This window comes from Prunus avium, chromosome 2, assembly GCF_965620075.1.
Source record: "Prunus avium chromosome 2, drPruAviu1.hap1.1, whole genome shotgun sequence".
NCBI classification, from domain to species: Eukaryota; Viridiplantae; Streptophyta; class Magnoliopsida; order Rosales; family Rosaceae; genus Prunus; species Prunus avium.
The window spans coordinates 42472697-42498778 of record NC_142285.1 but is presented as its reverse complement, the minus strand read 5'-3'; the positions used below and the strand labels follow the sequence as shown (position 1 = coordinate 42498778).

Here is a 26082-nt window from a genome sequence, read left to right as displayed (position 1 = left end):
GCGTTTTAAAGTATTTTTTTTAATCCAATTGCATTGAACTTGGATGTACGGATCAAATTAGCAACACTTGAATGCAATCCAAATCAGACCCAAAAAAATAAAATAAAAAATCTCATCCAAATCTTACAGTCCGAAATAAATGATAAGAACCAAAAAATCTAAACAACATTGTGAAAACGAGGCCAAGTACGGTACAGTCTAAAGCCGCAGGTTATGGTTGCTGAGAGACAGACAAGTTTTTCACGTGATTTGAGCACGTGGCCAAGAAGACAGGTGTTCTAGTAGCTATGCACAAGGGCAGAAAACTGACTGGCTCAGTCAGACTTTGGAGGGTAGGAGGAGGTTAGCTAGCTAGCTGTAACAAAAAAGGAAAGAGGCCCTTTTTAGTAATTTTGACACCTAAGAATCCGCTTCCTTCCTTCTCTTCTCTCTCTCAGTTACTTGTTTAGGGGAGAAGCCAAAATATTTCTTTACATTATTGCAGGTGACGACCATCAAACCACAGATGACTGATAAACCCTCCTCAAGAACCAGAGCACAAAAGTAATCTCTCTCTCTCTCTTCTCTTCTCTTTCTCTCTCTTCCCTGCATGTGTTTGCTGCTTGTGTGTTGCATGTTTTTGTGTGTTTCTCAGTGAACTGCGGAAGTGAAATTGATAGATCTGACTGCTACGATTAAACACCAAAATCGTGGTCAAAATTTGAGCTTTTAGCGGCTATGCACTTGAATTATTCCAACTTAGAATTGGATTTGGAGATTTCAAGATCTACAAGGTTGATCTCTTCACTTTAGTCATGAAAATTTGGTTTTAGGCATTGAATTTTTCTGTGAGGTGGAAATTGGATAATGAGCGAAGTAAATTAGCATTTCTGTGGTTTTTGATACATAGAATTTGCTTGCCTCTTACATAGGACTGATATTAGGCTTTATCCTTATTGTCAATTTTTTAATTTTCCCAAACAAAGAGGATTGTTAAATCAATCCAAACCTAGTTGCTCTGATTATTTCACAGTTAGCCAAATAAAACAAGTAGAAAAAAAGTGCTCTTAAGATCACTATGCAAGTTGCTGTGAATAATGTGTGCTCTTTATCTATTCTTTCATCTCGACCCTTTATCTCTACGTCTAAATTTACCTCTGTGAGACTCCTTACAATTCCCCAAGGTGATTATTTAACTCAACGCTTATTTTGTTTAGAACTCGTAGGCCTTGAATTTTAAACTCTTAAAGCCAGCCCACCCATTTAATTGTAGACAACCCAATATTGAGGGGCTTTGTGAAGGAATTATAAATGTTGTATAGCAGCTTGTTTTAGCGAATTGAATATTATGGCATGTTTACTAATCCGTAATTGGAATCAAAATAAGTAGTTGAATTCCTTTTACGGATACTCCTGTGTTTACTTCACATGGAGGAATCAAAATGCGAGTGGGATCCACGCAAAATTAGGAATTCAACTCTTGATTTTGGAGGAATTGGACTCTTGGGTGGTAGGTGGTATTCTAATTCCTCACACAATTTTAAAAATTCCAAATTTTCCATCTACTTGTACCCAACAACGAGGACATTTTAGTAATCAATTTGGTTTCTACTCCAATTCATGTGAATTTAGTAAATAACTTATAAGGAATTAGTACCACTCCTACCCCAATTCCATATGGTTTAGTAAACAACTTCAATAGGAATTCGGAATCTAACTCTCCTCAATCCAATTCCTCCTCATTTCAACGCATTGTGAATTCAATTCCTCCTGCATGCCATTAGAGTATTGATTCCTTTTATTTGTTTATGTAGACATTGTGACGGGGTAAGGTTGTTTGGAGAAGTTTGGAAAGCTGGTGAAATGGAGGACAGTGAGTCCCTTGTGAGAAGATGGGAGGACCTGGATACTGACATATTGGTGAAGATCTTTCAGTCTTTTGACATCTATCAGTTAACTTCGGGCATTGCGCACGTCTGTAGTGCATGGCGCTTGGCTTGCTGTGATCCTCTGCTTTGGAAAACGCTTGATTTGTCAATGATGAAATCTAACTTCATCAAAATCCCATTAGAACCTTATGTTTATGTGGGTGGACGGTCTGATAAGAAATTGACTCGTGTTTTGAAGACTTCCTTGAATCTCAGCCGGGGAAACTTGATGACTTTGATTTTCCATTTCAACTTGTATGTGAGTGATGATCTGTTGACTTATACTGCTGAAAGGTAACTCTTAAACTCTCATTTACACGTGTCTACCCTATCTCCATGTTTGTTTGTTTTTTCTTTTCCAATTATGATTTTACTTCATCAATCCCACCTCCCTTTGGCGTCTGCCTATCCCCTTTTACATTCCATTACTATAAAAGTTATATTGGCCCATATATAAAAATGGTAAGGCATTCAACTGGTACAATTAGCTTATCGTTTTAAATGTTGTATAAGACTTAAGTAATTATGTTTTTACTATACTGTGTAATTTAGACATGTTTATTGAATCCCTCGCTCCACATAAACAAATTTTTTGAAATAAAACTGCATCCTTTAAGGAACAAGTTTATTTTTCTCTTAAAAACATAGCGCTCTTATAATGTCTTGTCTATTAAAGAAAAAAGGTATGCTAGCAAACTCTCTCTCTCTCTCTCTCTCTCTCTCTTATATTATTGGTTTCATCTCCTCAATTCTAACTTACTTCCAATTCAGTTCACTTAAGAACATATGCATTGGTTACAAATTTTTTATAATTAACACCAATAATTAATTTTTGAATGTTGGAGTCTGTTTTTGTGTGTAGATTATATACTTTATAGTCCAGGCTAGGTAATAATTTTATAATATTCCGTAATTTATGTGTGAGTGATGCATGTGCTAGCATAATGATAAATGTTGGAGGTGTGGATGCAATTTTTCTGCTGGTTGTTTTGACTGCATTCTTGTTTTTTTTTAATTTTTAATTTTATTTTTAAATTTGAAAAGAAAAGAACTAGGCATTTCATTATTAATACAAGGAGGAATGCCAAAATCTGACATCCGCTGAATTAGATACTCGTTTACATGGTAGATGTGTTCGCTTGTCAATTGTTATGGAATTGTAATATTTCTTTACACATTAAAGTTTAGTCCTGCTCTGTACAGAATGTCCTGCACTGGTTAAAGTTAATCTGAGATTTAGATGTATGATATGAGGTTGTTTCTCTTTGTCACAACAGGTGTCCACGGCTGAAGAGACTAGTGATGCCAGCTTGGAACAGAATTAAAAAAACTGGAATCTGCAAGGCCATTCGCTGCTGGAAAGACCTTGAATCTCTGACAATGCCTAGCATAGCGAATCCCCCATACCTTATGGAGGAGATTGCCATGAACTGCAAAAATTTCAATGAACTAAAGATCATGGGGCCTTGCGACATCTTCTTTGCTTCGACTCTAGTTGCGTATCTTCCAAAACTGAAGGTTTTAAGCCTCCGATGCTCAATGCTCTTAAGGGACGCGTTAATCATTATCTTGGATGGCCTACAACACCTAGAAGTTCTCAATATCTCACATTGCCTTGTAATTGATACCGCTCCGCCTCGTGCACCCAGGAGACTTATTAAAGAACTCGATCCAGTTATTCTCGACAAGGCATCTCGTTTACGGATGTTCTTAACTTGCATGCAAGACTCGTGCATCATGTGCCAAAGGACCAAAAACGACGAGGGACTCATGAGGTGGTATAAGTATGAAGAAGGGCTATGGCTAGAAGATGAGGTGAGGTCCCTTGCTTATTGATGATGAGAGCAAGGGAATGAGACTCTAATTGTATTTGTGGGTTAGAAGCTAATTAGCTCGCTTGTGTAGTCTCTGCCTTTGGTGAATGTTTTGCCTTATCACACCCGATAAAGCTCCATCTCCTCTTCTTCGTTAACGCATAAATAAAACTGCCTGATGAAGAGAGGTGTTTCTAAATAATACATGTTTCAGTACTGTACATTATGTAATTACTTGTCTTTCTTATGTGCCTGTTTTTTTTGAAAGCTGTAGGGCTAGTTTGGTATTGCTGCTGTGCTGTGAGAATAAACAGCTGTGAAAAAAAAACAGCTAGGCGTTTGGTAAATTGTATTAGAAAAAGTGCTGTGAAGAGTCAAAGTGTTTGGTAAATTTTTATTAAAAGTGCTTTTAATATGTATAATGACCAAAAATGACATCATGATGAAATTGTTACTTATTTTGCCACAAATTCTAAATTTTTAAAGTAACAAAATTAGTTCCAATTCCAAAAATTGTGACAAAAAATATAAAAATATAAACAAAATTAAATTAAGAAAGTAACCTAAAAAAACCCCATCCCACACCGTACCCACCTACATCTCTCTCTCTCTCTCTCTCTCCATTGCCCCAAAACACCAAGAGAAAAAACCCAGATCGAGAATTTTAAAACCAAAAACTCAACCCAAACCCAGATAGAAACTGTGTTGTCATCAAAGAAAACAACAAGAAGGAAATCAAATCCAAATGAAAATTTTGTTTTCCTGTGGTTTTGATATGAGTTTCAACTTTCCCTTGATTTTGGTTTCCAAGAGAAGGTCAACGAATTGTTGATGGATTCAAGAATCTATTTTTTGTGAAAATCGTTGATCAAGGAGCGTAGATGCCTGTATTGCTATCGATTTTGGTCCTCCACAATTCGCATACAGATGTTTGAAGATATATTTGGGGTTTGGATCTTTTGTGGTTGGAGTGGAGATCACAAACTGGGGAGCTAGGATTGAGTTTTTATTTTAAGCTGTGGTTTGGATTTTTGTGGCTGGAGTGGAGATAACAGCGTAGAGAGCTAGGGGCTGGGTTTTTTTTTGGTATGAATCGAGTTGCAGACAGAAATCGAGTTGCAAGAGAGAAGAAGAAGAATCGAGTTGCAAGAGGGATAAAAGCTGTCAATTTAGAAAATTATTAGGGGTATTATGGGAAACGTGAAAATTCATTTAAAAGAACCGGCTGTTTTTTTTTTTAAGCAGCTTTAAGAAGCAGCGTGTTGGCTGCTTCGAGATTCTGCTGTGGATCACCGCAGTTTTTAAAATAAGCAGCCTTCAATTGTTTTACCAAACGCTTTTGTTTCCAAAACTTTTGTTTTACCAAACGCTTTTGTTTCCAAAACTTTTTTTATAAGCTGCTTATTTATTAAGCGCAGCAATCCCAAACGCCACCTTATACCTGTGCTGCTTAAGCATCGTGCTCTAAACCAACTAGGTTTTTTGGGCTTGGGCTAGGATTTTGGGTTTTGTTATTATTATAATGCGTGTTATTGTTTTATTGGTTAGAACTCAGAGGGCTTGTTATTACTTATAGTTATGGGAAGCTAATTCCTATCCAAATGGGACTTGGTTTCTGTTCAATATTCTATATATACATCTAACGCCCACCCAGTTGACCGTAGAAAACTCAATATTAAGAACTTTTCCGCTCCCTTGTGGTTACTACATACGCTAACCATTTAACCAATTTCTTTATTTAAGAATTTATACGATTTGCTTGGCATCTTAAACTAAAGTTGATTTGATTTTGGAGAGAAACAATGGAATGGGAAGATGGGAAGACTTTGGGGAGATGGGAAGACCTCAGCACCGACATATTGTGGAAGATTTTTGAGTCCTTCAACGACGTCTCTGATTTATCTTCCGCCGTTGAAAAGGTCCATTGCAGTGCCGTTTGCAGTGCATGGCGTTCGGCTCTCTGCGATCCCAACCTTTGTCATACACTTGATTTGTCAATGATTAAACATAATTTCATCAAAACCAAAGATAAGCCGTATGTTTATGTTTGCAGCCACTCCGATTTGACATTGAGTCGTGTTTTGAAGGTTTCTCTGAGTCTCAGCCACCAAAACATAACCACCTTGATTTTCAATCTCCAGTTATATGTCCCCGACGACCTCTTCACTTACACCGCTGAAAGGTATACGTAGGTAAATGCTCTTTCAAAACGATGGTGGTTTACATAATTAAATAACTAATTGTTTCTCTTCTTAATTATCGATCACAGGTGCCCGAAGCTGAGACGATTAGTTATGCCATCTTGGAACAAAATAAAGATTGATGGCATCAGCAAGGCCATTGGGTGTTGGAAACATCTTGAATCGCTGACAATAGGGAACATAGAAAAGTATCAATACCTCACTCTCTTGCAGGTGATTGACTACAACTGCAAGAACTTCAGGGAACTCAAATTGATGGGTACTTGTGATACATATTCCTTTGCCTCAGCAATGGTTAGATATCTTCCAAAACTGGAGGTTTTAAGCCTCCGGTGCTCGATGTTGTCGAAGGACGCTTTGATGGTGATATTGGAGGGCCTACCCAACTTGGAAGTTCTCAACATATCGCATTGCGTTGTATTGGATGAAACCCATCAGCCTCATCAACCTTTTAGAATTGTTGAGGAGCTTGATGCATCCATTGTTGACAAGGCTTCAAGGTTAAAGAGATTTATAACGTGCATGCGTATGCCTACGGCCATGCATGTGCAGGAAGACTCGTGCAGCATGTGTCAAAGGACCAGAAACGACGAGGGGATCATCAGGTGGCATAGATATGAAGAAGGAATGTGGAAAGCAGATGAAGTGGCCTCCCTTGCTCTTTGATCGATAAAAAAAGAAGGGTTTAATTAATTGTAAAGAATGTTTTACCAGCCTCTAAACCTTAATTAATAAAACTTTCCGCTGTGTGTGTGTTTATTATAATGTATTTCACTGAAGCTGCTCATTGAAAAAGTATTGTTGTTTATTAGTCTAGTCTGAGGAAATTAAAATGAAATTAATTTCATAAAAGGAAGTAAACTATAAATAAAGAAAGAAAAAACATAGAAAGAAATAGAGGGATTTTTTTTCCTAATTAAAAAAAAAGAGTTGGTGGGTGGGTGATGGTGGGACCACTGCGAATTAAGACCAAACCAAACGAAACCAAACGAAACGTTACTTACTCCGCTATGACTCAGACTCGGAGTTGATAAACATTTCACCGCTTCTTCAATCTCCTCTCGCTCTCTCTCCTTCTCAGTCTCTCTCTCTCCGGCTCTCCAGGGAAACCAAAAATGGCTCTGCAACTGTGGGAAACACTGAAGGAGGCAATCGTAGCATACACAGGGCTCTCTCCTGCAACCTTCTTCACACTGTTAGCTCTGCTGGTTGCCATATACCATGTCATCTCGGGCCTCTTTGGGTCGTCTGATAACCATCAGACGCCCAGGAGCATGGAAGAGATGCAGCCTCTGGCCCCTCCTGTCCAGTTGGGCGAGATCACTGAAGACGAGTTGAAGCAATACGACGGCACCGATTCCAAGAATCCTTTGCTCATGGCTATCAAGGGTCAGATCTATGACGTGTCTCAAAGCAGGTACCATATTTGGGGGTTTTCTCTGTTTTTTTATTTTTCTAATTCGTATTTTGGGTTTTAGTTTTTGGCTTCTGGGTTTTCAATATTTATGCTTTTCTTTGCAGGTGTTATTGTATTTTTTTTCTTTTTTCTTTTTTCTTTGTGCGGTCAACGGGTGTTTTAGCTTCCCTTAGCTCCTGGTTTGCATGTTTCTTCTTATCGGCTACTGGTTATCTGGTGATTTTTGGATCTTCATCAAACCAATAGTTTATGGATTAGCTTGGGTAAAGGGTACTTAAGTTTTTGGGGATGTGAAATTGTTGGATGCCTTTGTGATTTCTGGTATGTTCTGCGTATTTGGTAGCCTTGATCATCGATGTTTTGTGGATTTGTAATTTGTTGACAAATGGCTCACATAAAACCTTGGAATTCTGGACTTGTGTGTTATAGTTATTCTGAGATCATGAAATTCCTGTAGAATTAGAGCAGCAAATTACATAATTAGGGGATTGCAGTTCTTTGTGGTCTAGTAGTTACTATCTATGAGATGCATTTCATTGGAGTTTGAATTTAAGTAAATCGATCATATTCACATGCTTCCAATGTTGATGTTCAATCTTATCAAATGATTAAAGATGCGATTTTCTCAATTAGTTTATTGTTTGTTTTTTAGGAGCGTTGGCTTGAGAGGGGCGAAGGGTAATGATGTCTGTCTGTGCAAAATAGAAGTGTTTGGAATTGTTTCTTACATAGCGTCTTTACTTTGTCCCAACTCATTTTCTACATGATTTTGTTAAGCTATGTGTTTGTCTATCCACGGTTTTTCAATTCAAGTTGGTTTTTGAAGAGTTTTATTCGTAGTTTTTAAACCTATGAACAAGTTTGACCTCTTTCAACCTCACCAAGCGGGAAATGGGAACATACCACGCTAGTTTACTGCTTCTTCTCGTACTCGCTTTTGTTTGTTATATGTGCATTTTAGGATTTTCATTATCGGTTTTGGGTAAAAATCATGTTTTGGCCTAAAACAACTTTTTGATGGACATCAGATTGGTTGAATATCAGTAAAAAAATACACTTTGCCATTCTTGCTTAACCATCCATGTCATTAAGGGTTATGTGCAACTAATAGTTTGATAGCTACTAGTACTTTGCCTATACTGTCTTAAATAGATTTCTTGCTTATGGATCTTAGTTTGTTTACTTCTGAACCATGGTTGCAGGATGTTTTATGGACCTGGTGGGCCTTACGCACTGTTCGCAGGAAAAGATGCTAGCAGAGCTCTTGCAAAAATGTCTTTTGAAGACAAAGATCTGACTGGTGATATCTCTGGTCTTGGTCCATTTGAACTAGACGCCTTACAGGATTGGGAATACAAGTTCATGAGCAAGTATGTCAAGGTTGGAACTATTAAGAAGGCAGAAACTGATGGAGAAGCCACTGGTGAAACCACTAAAGCTGCTGAAGATATTCCATCTGAAAGCCCAGCTGTTAAATCTGAGGAAACCTCATCTAGTGCTGAAGTTAAGCAAGAGTAAAATGTTGGGTAAACCATTTCTCTGGAGGTAGTTGCAAGGTTGGGGTTTGGCTGCGCGTATTTGTGAATCTTGTGCACTCATAAGTTAACTGCATTCATAGCCTAGGATACTCCTGTTATAATCAGATTTTCGTGGATGTTGAATTTGTGATGTAATAAATCAGCAATGTCAGACTTCGTTGAGTACTTTATGCGGTTAAGGAATTATATATAGATGATGCGAAACAGCTTTTTGGATCCATAAAATTTTCTTTTCCCGTCCCATAGACTGCAAATTTTGTAATTCTGCTCTTATAATGTTTTTTGGACGAAACTGCTCTTATAATGTTGCCAGAGATGGTACCCCTGTTTTTCTGTTTCAATAATTTAATTTGATGGAACTGAAGGCTGCAAGGGAAGTGATCGAGCAGAAAAACATGATCATGGCCAAATTATTGGTAATATAAGATCGCATGCTGGGTTGTTTGATGTGGGAAACGACATAGGTGAGGGAGAAATGAAGAAAAATCCCATCAAAATTGAAGTCGTTTTTATTAATTTCAATGATCAATGATTCGATCAAGATTGTTAATTGTCACTCTAGCGCCTTGTCTAGGAACATTACAAGCTTCACAAAGCATGCCATATAAAAACAGAAGCATGCTATCTTTTTCTCATAGTCCTTTCTTTCCCATCGCTTTGGAACACAGAATCAAATCACGTCCATATAGAGATTTGGGTGTTTAAAAGATAGGAGAAACATGTTCCAAGTTTTCTACCCTTCATGTCACTTGAAAATCAATGTCCCCTTTGGAGAAAGTATAAGCTGCTTCTACAGCAGATTGTGATACATATCTTGAAAATCAAGGGCACCTACTAGACACTTGGAAATTTTGAGAAGACAAATTCAATATCCCTAAAAATACAGGAAGACTGTAGTAAGGGGGTCTTAGTAACCATTCGACCAGTTTTAATGTTGAGAGGTTTATTTTAACCCCTCACCGTAGCCCGCTCATTATAGAAGTTCCCCTACAAATATTGGCAATGCAAGATAGGCGTCGCTTATAATTGGACCACAAAGGACAGGTTCAATAGCTGCACCATTCGCTGTCTCCTGCTGGCAGTTGAAGTTGGGGCATTGAGATATCTTTTCAGTGCACTGTTTTACAACAATGTGTACGATTGATTAAATGCCTTGGTCCCTTGGCCACTACAATGTTTTTTTTTTTTGGTCTGAATCACGAGGTGGTCCTGGATGGGCCCCAATTATGGGTGGCACCTTTAAGCCTTAACCACAACCCAGACTAATCCCCGCTCACACCGGGTCGGCCCGTAAGGGGTAAAGTGTTGGCCAAAGTGGTGACTCCATACGAGAGCGGGGATCGAACCCCTGACCTCTCTTAAGGAATGAGAGTGCCGAACCACTCACACCAACCACCTTGGTTCACTACAATGTTTTTGACTTGCCTTGCTAACACGCTTCAACTTTTCTCATAAAGTACTTGATAAATATGCATGCCTGGCCGACTAAAAGCCCAGAATTTCAACTTGTTATGAGCCATGTGGCATCAGAAAGCTATGCATCATAGTTGGGAGATAATTAGGAGCTGCCAATGCCATATACCAAATGGCCTTGATGTCTCAGCATCATGCCATCATGTGTGCTTTAACATCATCAATCAGCTTCTATCAGATGTGCTGATTTTCCTGTTTCTAATGTGTTGTCCTTTATGAATGGATTATCTGTTATTTCACTTGTATATTTTTCTTTCATTTAAGCCTATCAATGATTAGAAAATGAGTGTTCAGTCGTGTGATATGATTGATTGATTGTTAATTTTGGATCTTTCTCAGCAGTGGTTGCCTTGATCCTATCCTTGGAAAAAAGAGAAAAAAAATGCAGAAGGGTGTGCCTGATGATCCTTCCCTATAAATAAACCTTTTAGTTGAAACCTGCTTGCCAACACATACAAACAACTTCAAAGAACCTCCCTCGTTCCTTTGCTATAAAAACTCCCCCTGAATGCACTTGTACCCAAGTTTTCAGTCATGAGAATTCATAAACTGTCTCCTGTGTTTTTGTGCTTTGTTGTTATTCTAGCACTGGTTCATGTTTCAAGTTGCCGGTGCATCAGCCTGCGTTGTCCTAGAAGTGAAGATTCGGCGTCAAGACTAACAGCAAAGTTTTCTTCTCTGTTTGCCCGGCGCCTTATTTCTGGCTCTCATTCTTCTGCAGGATTTGGATATAAGAAGATCAACCAAATAAATGCGGTTGCTCATCAAGCTGTCCCTAGTGGACCAAATCCACTTCACAACTGAGCTGGATTTTCCAGACACCAATCTGTTTCAATGAAACATATATTCTACTTTCTTCTCAACTCTCAAGGCTGAGAGACACAGTTGGTTCTTGGAAAGAACATGAAGGAAAAGGTCCAAATTATGCAGTTGGTTCTGTTGATGAACCAATTAGTGGTTTAGTTTGTCGCATAATCATGTCATAGTGTTGTAAATCAGAGATGTAAAATATCATACCTTTTTCGAATGTCTGATAATTTTGTTTACATCAAACTCAGAAAAATTAACCCAGTACATCTCAAGGGTGTTGGTTGGGTTTTACCTGGAATATGGTAATTAAGATTCTCTGTTATGTAAATATGTACGCAACATGATCTTCACAGCTACTAAAAGCAGAGCCACTCTGCTGAATCACTGTAATGCTCAATCTTTGGATGAGCATTTGATTATGTGCTGGAAGAGACTGGAAAAAAAATTGAATATCAAAAGTAGAAGCTCCCAGATTTCCAAGTACTCTGTCTCCCCTGCAGCTAGCCATCATCCAATCCAACTTGCATTAATTGGATGTTATTTGCATGACAGTTTTCGATCGAAAAAGGTCATTGCTATAGAAAATCAAAGAAAATTAGCCTATCGGATTGTCGGAAGACTTGTCTGGGATGAAAATGGGGCTAGCTAACAGTGGCTGTCATTTCTTCTAAACTGCTTAGTTGTCAAAACCAAACCTTTCAAGACTATATTATTGACAGACATACTTGTACCACTAAACAACTTAACTTGATCAATTTTCTTACTCATAATTTCAGAACTCTCTTATCTATACTTATTTTATTGGTCAATCCATGCAATTTTCTTACTCATAATTTCAGAACTCTCTTACATAACACGAATAATACCAGACTGTATTTAGTCAACTGCAGATGCTGAAATAAGACAGTACAAAATGTTTTTAAATGTAAAACAGGTCAAATCTCATACATATGCAATAAGAAATGGCAATTGACTTTGTTTTCCGGATTAATTTTAGTGTCATTTATAATGTTAGTTTACTGGTGTAGCCTGCTTGCTGACAACATGAATTTGGCTGTATTAAAATCAAATAATTTCGATAAAATTGCCAAGTTACAGTGAGCCTTTTAGATTTATCTGTTTTATGGTGCAGTGCATGAATGCTAGAAGTCTTGCCTGAATGTTGTCTTCAAGCGAGGAAACAGTAGATACTAGAAATTCTTCTGCTATCATATGGGAGTTTTGGAATTTAATACTTTAAACAATGCTCTCACAACAACAAAAAGTCCAAATGGCTTGAAAATTCTAACATAATTTTCGCATAAATTTCGCCCAGAAACAAAGTAGACTGTAGAAGTCGCTATACCAATGTTCAAAACTCTGAAAAATAAAAAGATTAAAAGTATTGATGGCTACTCAGATATTTCACACCAGTTGCATAAATAATGCATTCTTGAGAGGAAAGAGAAGGAAAACTTCATCATTCATGCCGTAGCAATGCCTGCCAGCCATTCCAGCAAGACATGGATTAGATTATGCATTTTAAAAAAACAAAGCTCTCTATGAGGATAAGTCAACTGTGCAAATTAACATTCGAGCTTGAGCTACACATGGGGGCCAGGCGGCCAGCTTAGATAGTGCAGAAAGCGACTTTCTTTAAAAGTCAACTTTTGTCATTTTGGATAAACGTGGGAAAGTACATGTATGTAACACAGTACCGATTTCATTAAGAATTCTGACTTGGTGGTAGCATTTTTAATTATGGTTCAGGAATATTTTGGCCACTGCAGGCAGCCTGCAGGCAAAAGCCAGCCAGCTCCTTTATTAAAAGGTTTTCAAGTACTCGTTGACAAACGCCAACACCACAAAGTTACAAACACATACCACTTCCTCTGCTCTTCTTCTATATATACAATTGCCTTGTTTTATAGCTCATAATAATCTCATCTTACAAATCATGCAAGCTCAAAAGGGTATAATCCCAATTCTTATTTTCATTCTCTTCTTGGGAATAATTCAAAGTTGCAGTTGTGGTCGATCTATTAGTATTATTAGTACTAATCAAGCTTCTAATGGAGATACAGAACAAAGATTAATACACAGCAGAAGGTATGCTCCAATGTTTCGAAGCTCCATCGAGTCCATGAGGAAGAACAAGATCAACGTAATCCACGCAGTTTCGCATCGTGTTGTCTATGAAGGACCCAATCAGCTTCACAATTAGCTTAGTTAATACAATAAATCTGCTGTCACTTGATACAGAGGATACATACTAGTTTGGATATTGTATGATATATAAAACTTTCTGTTTCTTTGTAATTTTGTAGATGTATAATTATTATAATACATGCTTTTGGAGATTTCCAAGTTTCCTTTCATTACCAAACTCAATTATATATATGCTTAGCTTATTCTATGTTGGCTGGCACAAGTTTTTCCTTATCCTTTGGGAACATGCAATGACAATGGAAAGGAAGTTTTCCAACTTTTCCATTGTCAGAAGTTTGTTTCCTTTTCTATGTCTTTACTCTTGTTTGCTTTTCTTGTAAGAAAAGAAAATTTGAAAGATCAGATTCATAAGACAAATGAAAGAATACACACAGTGCCAATTCTCATTCTGTAGGGGCCAAAAAAGGGGTACAGCTAAATTTCAAACTGTTTAGGGGTACCGTAGAAAAACCCCAAATTTTAGTGTCAGAGATTCACAAAGCAACAATCCAGTGCTTCTGTAGCCAGTTACTCCCATGTCACCTCCACTCCAAACAAAACAAAGTTAAAGAGCAAAAGTGAACAACAAGCAACAACTATAAGAAATCCACTGAGCCACGTGTCAATTTCTAAGTGGGAAGTGTTAGGTTAACTGATGGTACACTGGCTACTACAATAGTGGAATCTCCGTTACCAGAAAGTGCACATTCCACTTGATGAAACTCAATCCTATGCAACCCGATTCAGAAGCTTCTTCAAACTTTTCGATTCTAAACATTGTACGTTGGGCTAAATGAGTCATTTGGGGAAAAACGAGAGGGTACTTTCATCCCAAAGGTACAACTTGATTAAGCGCATTACTGAGCCGTACTTAAGCGTAGCAGAGCAGATGATTAAACAATCACGTTCAACGGAGATGTACACGTTCCCTCCCCCTAGGCCTCCCTCGCATCGCAGGAGAGTTTGGGCAACACGTGGGGTCTGAGTAGACCTTTTATCCGAGAGCACTCTAAATTTCCAAGCTTTTGACTCACGGAGAGAGAGAAAGAGACTGACTGTAGTCATATTCCGGCGAGATGACGGACCAAAAATCCGAGGACTGGCTCCCAACTGGTTGGACCGTTGAGGTCAAAGTTAGAAATAACGGTAAAAGAGACAAGGTAAAAAATCGATATTTCTTTGAGCTCTTTCTATCTTCACGACTGCAAGATCCTCGAGTAATTTTCCATGTTAAAGTTATAGCTTGTTTAGCTTTATGTTCCTGAACTTGGCGAAGAACCAATTTTTATGCTTAGTGCAAGTTAACAGAGGCTTACACTGATCGGGAAGTATGGAATTTTGTTTTCTTTGTTTGTCAAAGTTCGGAAAATTAGTTTTAATGTTAAGTGGATTGCATTACATGGTAATCCACGTAGCTGATTACGAAGTTTTCTAAACTTACAGTGGGTTTGGGTGGATTTTGGAAGTCAATAGGGTAGAAATGTGGTCTTTTTCCTTGTGATCGAAGATGTAAACTTGAAAATTTATATGTTTTTTAAAGTTAGAGGGTTCATTCCGTTGTGATTGTTATGTTGATCAGTGATGTTTATCTCATAATTTGTATGTCCTAGAAGGTAGCATTTCAATTTTCAAGTCTTGCCAAAAAGGAAAGATGTTATGGAAATCGTTTGAGAACATTGTAGGATATAGAATCTGAAACGAGATAGGGCCTCAGTACCCGAAATTTCCGTGGATTTTCTATTGTTTCTTTAAGACATATAGCAAACATAAGAAAATGACTGCGAGGGTTTGGGGATAAGTGTTAATTTTAAGGTAAAATTTGAAACAGTTGTATATGGAGAGAATATCAACTTGATTATATTTTGTGATGTGTCTCAACATACTTTAGTTCAGATGTATGTAATTTGCGCTTATTGCAGTATTATTACGATACCTCAAGTGGACATAAATTCAATTCCAAGGCAGAGGTATCTCGCTATCTAAACACCTCTCAAATCAGCGATGAAGTCAAACAGAAAGTTGAAGAGACTCTGAAGCGATCAGCAAATGATGTTCGTTGACACAGACTGCTCTTTATTATTTACATTTAGATGTTTCATTTTATCCTATTTTATTAATTTGGATATAGAAACTTCAATTATTCAAGCAATTAGGTTGTGGTTGAGAAGACTATAGCAGAAGGACTACCTCCAGGATGGATCAAAGAAATTCGGATGACAAAAAAGGATCATAAGATCAGGAGAGACTCGGTAATCTCTCAAAAAATTTCACTATTTCTTGATTTGCTTGGCTGCATTGCAGAGGATTTGCATGATATTTGTACTGCAATTTGGCCACTGAAAAATCAATACATTCTTTGACCCGATATTCAATGTATGCAGTACTATATTGATCCTGTAAGTGAAAAATTATTCCGCTCTATGAAGGATGTGAATCGCTATCTTGAAAATGAGGAGCCAAGAAGGCTAATTCTAGAACCAAGTCATGGCAGTGATAAGGAATTGGAAGATGAAAAGGCCTCTGTAAGTTTATACTGAAAAAGGGATTGTTTGGGTTTGTACTTTATTATGCCCATCATTAACTTTGATTATTAGGCAAAATTACATTGTCTGTAACTTCAATCAGAGCTTGCACTTGAATGAGATCATGAAGGATGGACAGATACTTAATCTAGCATGTAATGGAGAAAGCCCGACCTTTCCTGCACAAACTTCTGATCAGAGTAATGTGCAACTTTCATCTCTTGTTTACACTGTTTCTTTTATGTGGAAATAAGATTTGAGGCTCTTAATAAGTCTTTTTTTTTCGGGGTGATGATTTAGGAAGTTAGATTGATTTCGAAGGGCCAACCCTTATTCTACTTTACGATATAATAAGCTTTTATCTAATTTGAAATCACACAACTGACTGCAGCTGAGGTGGACACTGAATCAGGCAGCTTAAATCCAACAGAAGCCAAAGGTTCGGAGCAGAAAGAACAGGACGGTGATTCTTACAAAAGTGAATTTATTTCAGTTCCAGCAGGTGGAGGCCTGGCAGATAAGCAATGCCTGGAAAGTGGGCTCTTTAAACATGAAAGTAAAAAGACCCAACTTAGCCTGGGCAAGTCCAAGAAGAAGAAAGAGCTGAACTTGCCTCGTCGTGCTTCAAAGCGACTAGCTGGAGTTGAAGTTGATCCAGTGCCAGAACTGAAAACAAGTACTCGAGCACGTCGAGTTACAATTAAACAATCAGGGGAAGGAGTACATAGTAGAACTGAAGGTTCTTCCTCGGGTAATTCCACTGGTTCTGTATTCCAACAGCCTGGTTATCCTGAGGTTGAGCCAGAAAAGCATGTTCAAAATGTGGCAACAGTGATTAGTGGTGACGAGAAGCAAAGGTGTGCTTCTGTTTTCCCAGAAGAACATGCAGGAAAACTTGAAACCACTGATAAGGCAGAAGAGAAGCCAGGACTTCAACCAGACTTGCCGCTGGGGGATTTCTTGACAGATCCATGCATTGCATTTGCAATAGAGACTCTCACTGGAATAGCTTTTGACAATTCCAGGAGCAATAGTGAGCAATCTTCAGGTGACTTGGCTACTCCCAAAGATCGTTCTGGAAACAAAGAAGAAGACAATAAGAGGAGCGATGTTGTTTTGGCTCCTGGCAACCTTTTTATACCAGAACAACATGGGGGAAAAGTTGGAAGGGATGATAAGGCTGAACAGAAGTCAGGATCCCCAGTGGAGTTGCCTTTCGGGGGTTTATGGCCAGACCCATGCATTGAATTTGCTATAAAAACTCTCACAGGTGCAATCCCACTGGACTATGATCCTCATATTGAGGAGTATTTTCAGCAGCAACTAAGCTCATCAAGAACCCAAGGAAACAGTGACTTGACCTTGAAAAATGTTGGTCTAGATAACTTCTGCCAAACTGATGTTTTGTGCCAGCAATTTTCAGAGCCTGCACACACCAGGAATGCAAGTTTACGTAGTTCTGGTGGATCAGATACAAACCAAAAGGGCATGGATAGGCAATCAATGTGAAACATGGGCAATGCACTTGCACAATTGCACTGACTTCAATCCTTGTACAGCTTATACAACACTTTGTTTATACCACCAACCTAGTTCCCTAGTTCCACGCCCCTAACCTTTTTTTTTTCATTTTTTCTTGTGTTAGTTTATCACAACGTAGCCATAAGGACAATCTCTTTTGGAAAGAGATTGCCTCGGCGGAGTTTTCTCTGTGTATGTTTACCTTTAATGTATTTTCTTATTAACAGTGTATGCTCCTGTAATATTCATGTTAAGGGTTACACATTTTGAATTAATTTCTATTACAATCCATTAAAGCTGTTATAATCCTTTTATTATTATTATTATTATATTCGTATTTATTCTTATTGTTGGGCCCTTAACTGATGGATGGATGAGTTCAGGGTTGGGCCCTATCCATGCCCTTTTTATTTTGGGTAATGGGCTCTAAGCACTCAGGCCCAAAACAAATGTCCTTTGCTATTTTACATCCACGTAGAATTCTATAGTGAGAACTTCGTTTGGAGAGCGGGAGTCGTTAGCCGCCCAAAAAAAAGGGTTAAATTGAAAAGTGAGGGAAAAGAAGAAAGTGAAGAAGAAGAGAAGAGAGAGAGAGAGAATGCAGATTCGGGTGAAGTGCAGTTGCGGAGAGAGCAACTGCCCAGAATGGGCGGTGGTGGAATTGCAAGGGATGGTGGAGGTTCAGTCCCAATTTCAAGATCGCCTCCACAACCTCCACATCGGCCTCCTCTGCCGCCCTTCCGCCTCCTCCCAGGACCAAACCTACACCTTTACTATTGGGTATCACGAATTGACAGGGACCAAACAGCCCTTGAAGAAGCCACTCTTGGTCTTAAGGAAACTCAAGCCCTCCCGAGACGCAGGGGTAGAATTGGAAGTCATTGGAATTATTCGCCACCGGATTCTGTTCAAGGCCAGACCTATGGCCCTCATTTCCAGTAAGTATTTCACTCTTTTCTTACATTACTTTTGGAAGGAAAAAAAATATATATATATATTGGATTTTTGGTGTACTAGAATTATTGAACATGACACATTGCCTTTTCTCCTTTTGATTTGCAAAGAACCACAACCAGCAGTGAAGAAGAATAAGGGCAGCGAGCAAATAGCAGCTCAGCTCAACGCCGTGCCTTGAAAAACTGAAGCAGCTTCTTCAAATGTATTCCTTGCAAAGGATGTCAAGGAAGGGAAACAAATGTATTCAAATGATCCAATGTCCCTATTATTTATGTGTTATTATTATCATTATTCAAGTCCCTGAATCTTGCTTCTGATTCTTGTCGAGTACGAGACAATTGCAATGAGGGTCATGTTGATGCATAAAATTCCTAGGCTGCAACTGTTTTCGTATGGAGGAAACAGCAATTTAAAATACAAGATTCACATAATAAGTTCTATCCTACATTCTGAATTTTCCGGCTAAAAAAGTAAGAACAATTAGAAGCACTAGCCTGAAGAAGACATGTGAAAACTTTGATCTTTGACATAGAATCATGTAATAATAATAAATAATCAGAATGAATTCAAAAAGCCTGATTTATTTACACAACTGTTACAGAAAGAAGCAGGGCAACCCAACTGCCATATCGGTTGTTGATTTGATACATGACATTCTAGTTGGAAGCAGGGCCTGTTGCTCCTGCACGGGCTCTCAACATTTCAGTTCTCTTGCTTCTCTCCATTACCTCCACCAACCACTCCACACTTTCTTTAATCCCCATCCTGCAATCCAATATCAAACTGTAAGAGCTACTGCATTTTGTAAATCTACCACATCTCCGTGCAGAGAAATGTGTACTGCGGATCTCTGGTTCAACCACTATGTAGTAGTTCATCAGGTGCCAAAATTTCTTTTCTATATTGCTAATGTATCAGAGGAATTAAAATTTAAATATTTGGCGAAGCAATGGAGCTTAGAAAAGATCCACTTACCCATCATATGCTGAAACGGCTTCAAACATATAAACCCTTTCATCCAACTTTTTAAGATCTAGATATCGAGCAAGTTCCTCGGCTGATACACTATCAGCAAGATCCTGCCATTGCCAGCGTATTTCAATAGAGTGAAGACAGGGAGATTTATTGAGCAATTTATTTTTTTCTCTTAATTAAGAACCAGGTTAACACAACACAATGCATGCCAATGCTTCTGCCAGCATCCAAGGTTCTTCACAGGCACACAAAAACTAGACTTCAGAGCACAACAAGACTTCAAAGAAAGAATTTGGTTTTGGTAAATGGAAGGTAGCTACAATAGAAACAAGAGATGACAGAGGAATAGCAGATCGTCATATCAAACATAGAAGGATGCACAACAAATTACAACCCTTCTATAGAAGATATGTAACCTAAGGAGAACTATGCACATAGATTTCAGGGTGTGCGCATTTTGAAGAAAATACCAAAACGTGAAAACTGTGGTTCCATAACTTCAGACATATGGAAGCCCAAATTTATGAAAATTCATGATTAGGTTGATTATGAATTTGTGTGAAATGATACTATTCTTTTGGTTCGGAATGATGCATAATTTGCCTCTCACCTGCTTGTTGGCCAAAATCAACAGAGGAGCTCCTTGCAAATCCTCATGCCGAAGAACTTTTTCTGGTTTTAAAAAGTTAAAAGTAATAGTATCAGTGTCTCACGTATTTTTGTTATTCCTCAACTTCAATAGCCATATGATCATAGGAAATCATAGTTAAAAACCCAACACAATATGTTCACAAGATTTAGCAATTTAATATCACCTACCCAATGCAGATTTTGAATCTTCAAAACGTGCGGGACAAGTGGCATCAATTACATAGACTACGGCATGTGCTTCTTCATAATATTTTTCCCAGATTGAGCGAAGACCAGGCTGACAGCAAAAACAAACAACTCTTGCATCAATAATTCTGACAATCCTGATATGCGATACTACAGAAAGGATTGATTTGCAACAGCTGGAGACTACAACAATCCTGATATGTGATAACCAGCTAATGATAGTAATATTAACAATAATAATGTTCTCTGGAAAATGTAAAATTGAATATGATGCTAGTAGCGTATAGTATTCCCCAATCCTACATTTTGTGGAACAATACTTGGAACTAGAGTCCAGTAAAAGGAGAACAAATCTATGTTAAAATAAAGAATAAGAAAGATGAAAGAATATAAATGGCACGGATGAATTTCACATACCTGACCTCCCAGATCCCAGAACACAAGTTTGGTATTTGATGCTTCAATACGACCAATATTAAGTCCCACAGTTGGAACAATTCGATCAGGAGGGAGACCTTCCAAGTTTGAGTAAAGTGATTTCAACTTCTCGAGCAAAGTCTACAAATTGATATCAGAATAAGAATTACAGCTAATGTATCTGAAGATGTGTTAAAAGAAGACAATTCCACCAAAAATAAAAGCAGCTCAAAATCACAAAATAAAGCCCAATGAGTAAAAGAAGATTTCACAGGTGCATTACCGTTTTCCCAGCCTTGTCGATTCCAAGAATGAGTACATGAAACTCTGTCTTACTGAACATATATTTCCAGAGTCCATAAAACAACGAAAACATCTCTGCCCTTGATCTCTTTACTATTTTATCCCTACCGAAAGAATTTCATTATCAAACTTGATCTTCCTCAACCTTGTGAATTTTACCACCTGAAACAGAACAAAACGGGTTAATGTTGCTGCAAATTTGAAACACTTGGATCCATTTGGCAATCTCAACAGAATTCGCATACACTCAATACATTTTGCTCAACTTCTGATTGCCCTCACCAATTGAGGTTCTAAGTCTTCAACTTTTCGTCAATTGTAAAACCCCAACTCTTTTTGAAGTAATTATAATCATAAACTACCCTTTTCATTTTCAGCAAACTACATCAAGCCTTCTTTAGTAGCTCAATCATCAAGTTACAATATTACCAATAGATCTAAAAACAAAAATGAAAATTAACATAACCCATTTTCCTTTCAGCACTAAAATTCAGACAGAACAAAGAACCGTAAGAGACCCAGATCAACAAAGAATTTTCACGCATGATAATCAGATATTGACGGAGAAAAACAAAGTTGGATCTATAGTCTATTGATATACATACATATATGTGATTGCAAAAACTCAAACTCTTACTCTTGTGGGATGCAGGCGATGTCTTCACTGTTATCAAGAACTCCTGCTACTCCGTGTAGCTATTGGGCCCCCAAGAACAGCTTCTTAAGCTACAAAACTCTCTTTCTATTTTTCCTTCCCAAATTTTTTTCCATATTAATATGTTATTTGTAATTGACAAATTTGTCATTCCCTCGCCCAAATTACCCTTGGCGAAGTTTTCGAGTCTATAGGCTGGGACCTACATGGTGCAATTTCTTTTTCCTTTGTTTTTCGGTAAAGTTAACTTGACAAAATTTTAAGATTAATATAAACGTATAGCCGCGCGGCTATACTTTTAAAATATTCGAATTTATCATATTTGAGAAGTATAACCGCACGGCTATACTATTTAAATATTCCAATTTAGAGTATAGCCGAGCGGCTATACTATTTAAATAATGGAATTTATTATATTTAAGGAGTCTAGCCGTTCGGCTATACCTTTTAAATACTCGAGTTTATCATATTTGAAAGGTATAGCCGCCCGGCTATACTTTTCTATATTCGCATTTATTATTTTAAGAAGTCTAGCCGCTTGGCTATACGTTTTAAATATTCGAATTTATCATATTTGAACAGTATAGCCGCGCGGCGATACTATTTATTATATTTAGGAAGTATAGCCGCCCGGCTATACTCTGCAAATATTCGATTTATTATTTCTAAAAGGTATAGCCGCGCGGCTATAGAATTTAAATGTTCGAATTTATTATATTTAAATGGTACAGCCGGCCGGCTATACTATTTAATCAATAGAATTTATTATATTTAAGAAGTATAGCCGCGCGGCTACACGTTTTGAAAATCCTTCTCGCCGTACCCTCTGCTGCTGACGTGTTTAGATCATAGGGGTGCAATTTGGATTTACGGTCGAAGATCTTCGCACTGCAAGAAACATCCTTCGGTCGCTTCAATTGTTATTACATCTTATTCGGTAGGGTAATTTAGTAAAACAGGACAACATAAGAACTAAAAAAGAAAAATTTGATTCAGCTCTTCGATTGATTCGCACGCTTATTTTCTTTCTCCCAGAGGAAGTGAGGTACGAAATCCAATTTTCTGTTCTTGTTTTCTCCTACTTATAAATTTTATTTTTTACGCTCAAAATTGTCCAAGAAATCCCGGAAACGGCAGGAAAATGAAAGAAATTGAAAGTTCCGATCCGTAAACAAACTCGCTGTTTAATTGACCGTGTCTATGGTTCCAGTGGTTCATTTTCTTCTATTTTCTCGAATATTGTCAGCAACCAAACGAAGCGTAAGCAAGGTGATCCATATATTTTCTTGGGCACCTTCTGCGTTTTTGAAGATTTGGTTCGTTAGGGTTTTAATGCGCTATTGATCTGTGGCTCTATTGGATAGTTTTATTATTCTGCGTCTTTGATTAGTATATTATGGCCCATCTTTGAGCTTTGGATTTATTTCGGAGAAATGGAATTGAAATTTCCTTCTTTTTTTATTTTATTTTTTCTTTCTTTCTTAGGTTCTTAGGTTATTGTGTAAATATAATTCATTGTCGGAATGCAATTGTTTTGGGTTTATTCTGCTTAATGTTTAGAATTTAATAAGTTTTTCAATTTGTTTCAGAGAATTCAATTCAATTGAGCAGTTGCTTGTGCTGCTTTTGCGGAGATCAGCTGTTTAGCAAAATGAAGTAATTCAATCTGTCTTCTTCTATTGTCTTTATATTTTTTGGGTGTGGTTTATACTTGTGTTAAATTCTTTTTGTCTTAACAAGGGATATTAAGAATGAAATGTTTATTAAGGCATTGCATTTTGGAGATGGATGGTTTTTCTGTTTTGTAAAATCTTGTATACTTTTTGTTTCTTATCATATGTTTGAGGTTGATAGATATACTGATTTTTTATTTTGCTGATTGAGTGGCAGGGGCCGAGTTAGATGGGATGAGGCTAATCTGGGAGAAATCGAAGCAAATAAACCTGTAAGGCAGAAAATTACTGAGCCAAAGACGCCATACCACCCTATGATGACCGATGATGAGGATGGTACGCTGGTTTCTATCATATTTTCCTTTCTATGGAGGCCTGTCAGTTGTATATGCATGAATGTTTATGTGTTTGTCTTCTTTTCCTTAAAAACAAAGTGTCACTGGTGTTACGTATAAAGTGGTCTTGAGTTTCAATGATTGTTTCTTTTCATATGCTAATGTTTGATTTGTTGGTTTTCAATACTCGTTTTCTGAAAGAAAAATATATATGTATCTTAAATGTGGAAACTTATCATTTTGTGTGGCAACTTTAATCTTGGCAGGATCTCTGTCTCCTATACGGGGTAGCTTCAATGATTGTGTTGGTGATGCAGTTCATGCAGAAGCAATACGAACTGCTTTGACCGATGTGGCATCATCAAGTAGAAAGAACACCCCAAGATCTACTGGCTGGACATCATCTGAGGATGAGGCAGATGCTATGGAACAAGATGATGAAGGTCTTCTTTCATTCTCTTTTCTTTTTCTTCCCAAAGTTAACCCTTTCAATCAGATTTTGTTACAACTATTCGCTATATTTCCTTGCAGTTGGCTGATTAAATTTAAACTTGTCACCTTATTATTTAAACTATTAAACTTTAGTAAGCTTTTCCCCCCAATTTAAATTTAGTGTTAAGTTCTGTTACATGTTATTATCCTCTGTATGGAAGGTATATGAAGAGAGTAGATGTCAAATGTTTTGTGCTACCAATGAAATACAGTGAATTGGTAGAGGGGTATGTTGAAGTTGCATCATCTCACGCTGTTACTTCATGTTAGACACATAAGATTGGGTCCTAATGAACGTAGTCATGGGTTATTATTGCGTCTAAACTTTCCCTCATTATATTCTGTTAATGCGTAGAACTTCGTTGTTTAATCCTCTTCTAGTTCTCGCGTCCCCTTTGCCCAGTTAAAAAAAGACTGGGATATATTCAAATTGTGCTACCCCTCACTTACATTTATACTATTTTCATCTGACTGTCTGTTCCCCCATTTTCTGCTGGGACTTTGCAGATTCTGAGACAGATAAAAATGGTAGGAGTTTTAGGGAGCACAGAAGAGCTCATTATGATGAATTCCAGAAAGTAAAAGAACTCAGGCGGAAAGGCTCCTTTCTCGACGATGAAGATGAGGACGAGGATGTTGAGATGGATAAGGAGAAGAGATCCGGTTCCTCGTTAACTGCTGGTGTGAAGGAAATAGATATCGAGAAAGATGGTACTGCCTCTTCGACTAAAAAATCTTCCGGACCTCCAGCTAATGGAGCTTAGATCAAAGCCAAGCTAAGACTTCCATTGATGATTTCACTGACATTGGATTACAGTTTTTTGGTGGTTGATACAGAATGCTCATATAACTGCTATTTGTATCTTTCAATATGCTTTTTGTTTGTAAATAGTTCACTTTATTTCCCCTTCACTGTAACGTCGTTACGCAAACCATTTTATATGCCCTTCCATAAACAATTTTTTCTGTTAGTTGGAGTTTATTTCATCACTGTTTTATGGTATGATACATACATACACACATACATACATTCAAACCAGACAAAATCATAGAAAGTCCAGAAACAAATGAAAAGGAAATATGAGGCTCAAATTTTTGCCTAATGCTGACGTGTCGCTGATTGGCAAGAACCTCACCTCACATATACCACTTAAATTGATCACAGCCCTCTTATCCTTGACGCTTGAGACTTACAGCAATGGATTCGCAGTCCCAGAGCTCTTCAATGGCCTCCCTTGCCTCCCAAATTTGCAATCACATAGCCTCCATCTTCACTAAACCAACCCACCCACACCCGCCAGTCTTAGACCTTTTGGTCAACGAGCTGTCTTCTGCAGCGGCCCGAAACGGCGGCGTCTTCCTTTACGGAGTGGGCCGAGAGGGCCTAATGCTGAAGGCTCTGTGCATGCGGCTGGCCCACCTCGGCCTCTCGGCTCACATGGTCTTCGACATGACGACTCCCCCAATCTCCACCAACGATCTACTCATCGCCTCTGCGGGCCCAGGTGGATTCTCCACCGTCGAAGCTATTTGCTCCGCGGCACGATCGCACGGTGCTAGAGTCCTGCTGCTAACTGCCCAGCCGGAGACGGGATCCTGTGTGAAGCACGCTAGCGTGGTGGGTTACGTGCCAGCGCAGACCATGGCAAATGATGCGGATGCTGGTGATGTGATGGAATCTCGGCCGTTGCTTCCGATGGGGAGCGTGTACGAAGGGGCTTTGTTCGTGTTGTTTGAGATGGTGGTGTATAAGTTGGGTGAGGCCTTAGGTCAGAGCCCTGAGGCCATACGAGCTCGCCACACCAATCTCGAATGAATGAATGAATGAGATTGGACCCACCAAGGGCTGTATGTTATTTGGGCCTACGGCTCTCGGCCCAAAACAAAATAAGCCCATGGCTCACTTTGTAACCAAGAAGAATATAAATAAATTAAAAGTTAATTTCAGCTTTAAGGCTTTTGATTTTCGACCTATGAAAATATAGAATGAGGCCCAATCATTATTAAATAGTCTATTCATAAAATAAAATTGGGTAAAATATTAAATA

General features: G+C 38.1%; 8 protein-coding genes across 14 annotated transcripts; 7 read left to right on the top strand and 1 right to left on the bottom strand.

The window, feature by feature from the left end:
* The first annotated feature begins 357 nt into the window (after window positions 1-357).
* On the top strand, window positions 358-3988 carry LOC110748131 (F-box/LRR-repeat protein At3g48880). 2 transcript variants are annotated; one of them, XM_088248370.1, is made up of 3 exons: window positions 358-543; window positions 1794-2201; window positions 3185-3988. In XM_088248370.1, exons 1-3 carry the CDS (start codon window positions 506-508, stop codon window positions 3741-3743), a joined length of 1005 nt encoding a protein of 334 aa, XP_088104496.1. In that variant the 5' UTR covers window positions 358-505; the 3' UTR covers window positions 3744-3988. The 2 variants fall into 2 exon arrangements, with proteins under 2 accessions (XP_088104496.1, XP_088104495.1); XM_088248369.1 differs by lacking the exon at window positions 358-543 and adding an exon at window positions 550-773.
* A 598-nt stretch (window positions 3989-4586) lies between these two features.
* Window positions 4587-6672, top strand: LOC110767765 (F-box/LRR-repeat protein At3g48880-like). The gene is made up of 2 exons (XM_021971412.2): window positions 4587-5903; window positions 5991-6672. Exons 1-2 carry the CDS (start codon window positions 5524-5526, stop codon window positions 6586-6588), a joined length of 978 nt encoding a protein of 325 aa, XP_021827104.2. The 5' UTR covers window positions 4587-5523; the 3' UTR covers window positions 6589-6672.
* A 250-nt stretch (window positions 6673-6922) lies between these two features.
* MSBP1 (membrane steroid binding protein 1) lies at window positions 6923-9102 on the top strand. The gene is made up of 2 exons (XM_021971234.2): window positions 6923-7339; window positions 8542-9102. The coding sequence occupies exons 1-2, from the start codon at window positions 7038-7040 to the stop codon at window positions 8855-8857; spliced, it is 618 nt and encodes a 205-aa protein (XP_021826926.1). The 5' UTR covers window positions 6923-7037; the 3' UTR covers window positions 8858-9102.
* A 4983-nt stretch (window positions 9103-14085) lies between these two features.
* MBD13 (methyl-CPG-binding domain protein 13) lies at window positions 14086-17669 on the top strand. Of its 3 annotated transcripts, XM_021971435.2 has the most exons (6): window positions 14086-14507; window positions 15267-15398; window positions 15501-15596; window positions 15729-15869; window positions 15973-16069; window positions 16261-17669. In XM_021971435.2, the coding sequence occupies exons 1-6, from the start codon at window positions 14424-14426 to the stop codon at window positions 17376-17378; spliced, it is 1668 nt and encodes a 555-aa protein (XP_021827127.1). In that variant the 5' UTR covers window positions 14086-14423; the 3' UTR covers window positions 17379-17669. The 3 variants fall into 3 exon arrangements, with proteins under 3 accessions (XP_021827127.1, XP_021827129.1, XP_021827128.1); XM_021971437.2 differs by having other exon boundaries at window positions 14088-15398; window positions 15494-15596; XM_021971436.2 differs by having other exon boundaries at window positions 14088-15398; window positions 15476-15596.
* Window positions 17670-17894: 225 nt separating this feature from the next.
* On the top strand, window positions 17895-18643 carry LOC110767685 (chromosome transmission fidelity-like protein). The gene is made up of 2 exons (XM_021971299.2): window positions 17895-18328; window positions 18455-18643. The coding sequence occupies exons 1-2, from the start codon at window positions 17989-17991 to the stop codon at window positions 18523-18525; spliced, it is 411 nt and encodes a 136-aa protein (XP_021826991.1). The 5' UTR covers window positions 17895-17988; the 3' UTR covers window positions 18526-18643.
* Window positions 18644-18853: 210 nt separating this feature from the next.
* On the bottom strand, window positions 18854-21675 carry GB1 (GTP-binding protein 1). Its single transcript, XM_021971298.2, has 7 exons — window positions 21517-21675; window positions 20860-21041; window positions 20577-20717; window positions 20142-20250; window positions 19933-19994; window positions 19323-19426; window positions 18854-19112 (listed from the first exon to the last, which is right to left on the bottom strand). The coding sequence occupies exons 2-7, from the start codon at window positions 20950-20952 to the stop codon at window positions 19004-19006; spliced, it is 618 nt and encodes a 205-aa protein (XP_021826990.1). The 5' UTR covers window positions 20953-21041; window positions 21517-21675; the 3' UTR covers window positions 18854-19003.
* Window positions 21676-22429: 754 nt separating this feature from the next.
* I-2 (phosphoprotein phosphatase inhibitor) lies at window positions 22430-25005 on the top strand. 4 transcript variants are annotated; one of them, XM_021971293.2, is made up of 5 exons: window positions 22430-22579; window positions 23124-23190; window positions 23419-23543; window positions 23809-23985; window positions 24542-25005. In XM_021971293.2, exons 2-5 carry the CDS (start codon window positions 23186-23188, stop codon window positions 24796-24798), a joined length of 564 nt encoding a protein of 187 aa, XP_021826985.1. In that variant the 5' UTR covers window positions 22430-22579; window positions 23124-23185; the 3' UTR covers window positions 24799-25005. The 4 variants fall into 4 exon arrangements, with proteins under 4 accessions (XP_021826985.1, XP_021826987.1, XP_021826986.1 ...); XM_021971295.2 differs by having other exon boundaries at window positions 22431-22579; window positions 23425-23543; XM_021971294.2 differs by lacking the exon at window positions 22430-22579 and adding an exon at window positions 22611-22803.
* Window positions 25006-25095: 90 nt separating this feature from the next.
* Window positions 25096-25981, top strand: LOC110767681 (Sugar isomerase (SIS) family protein). Its single transcript, XM_021971291.2, has one exon. The coding sequence runs from the start codon at window positions 25233-25235 to the stop codon at window positions 25848-25850; it is 618 nt and encodes a 205-aa protein (XP_021826983.2). The 5' UTR covers window positions 25096-25232; the 3' UTR covers window positions 25851-25981.
* The last annotated feature ends 101 nt before the right edge of the window (window positions 25982-26082 follow it).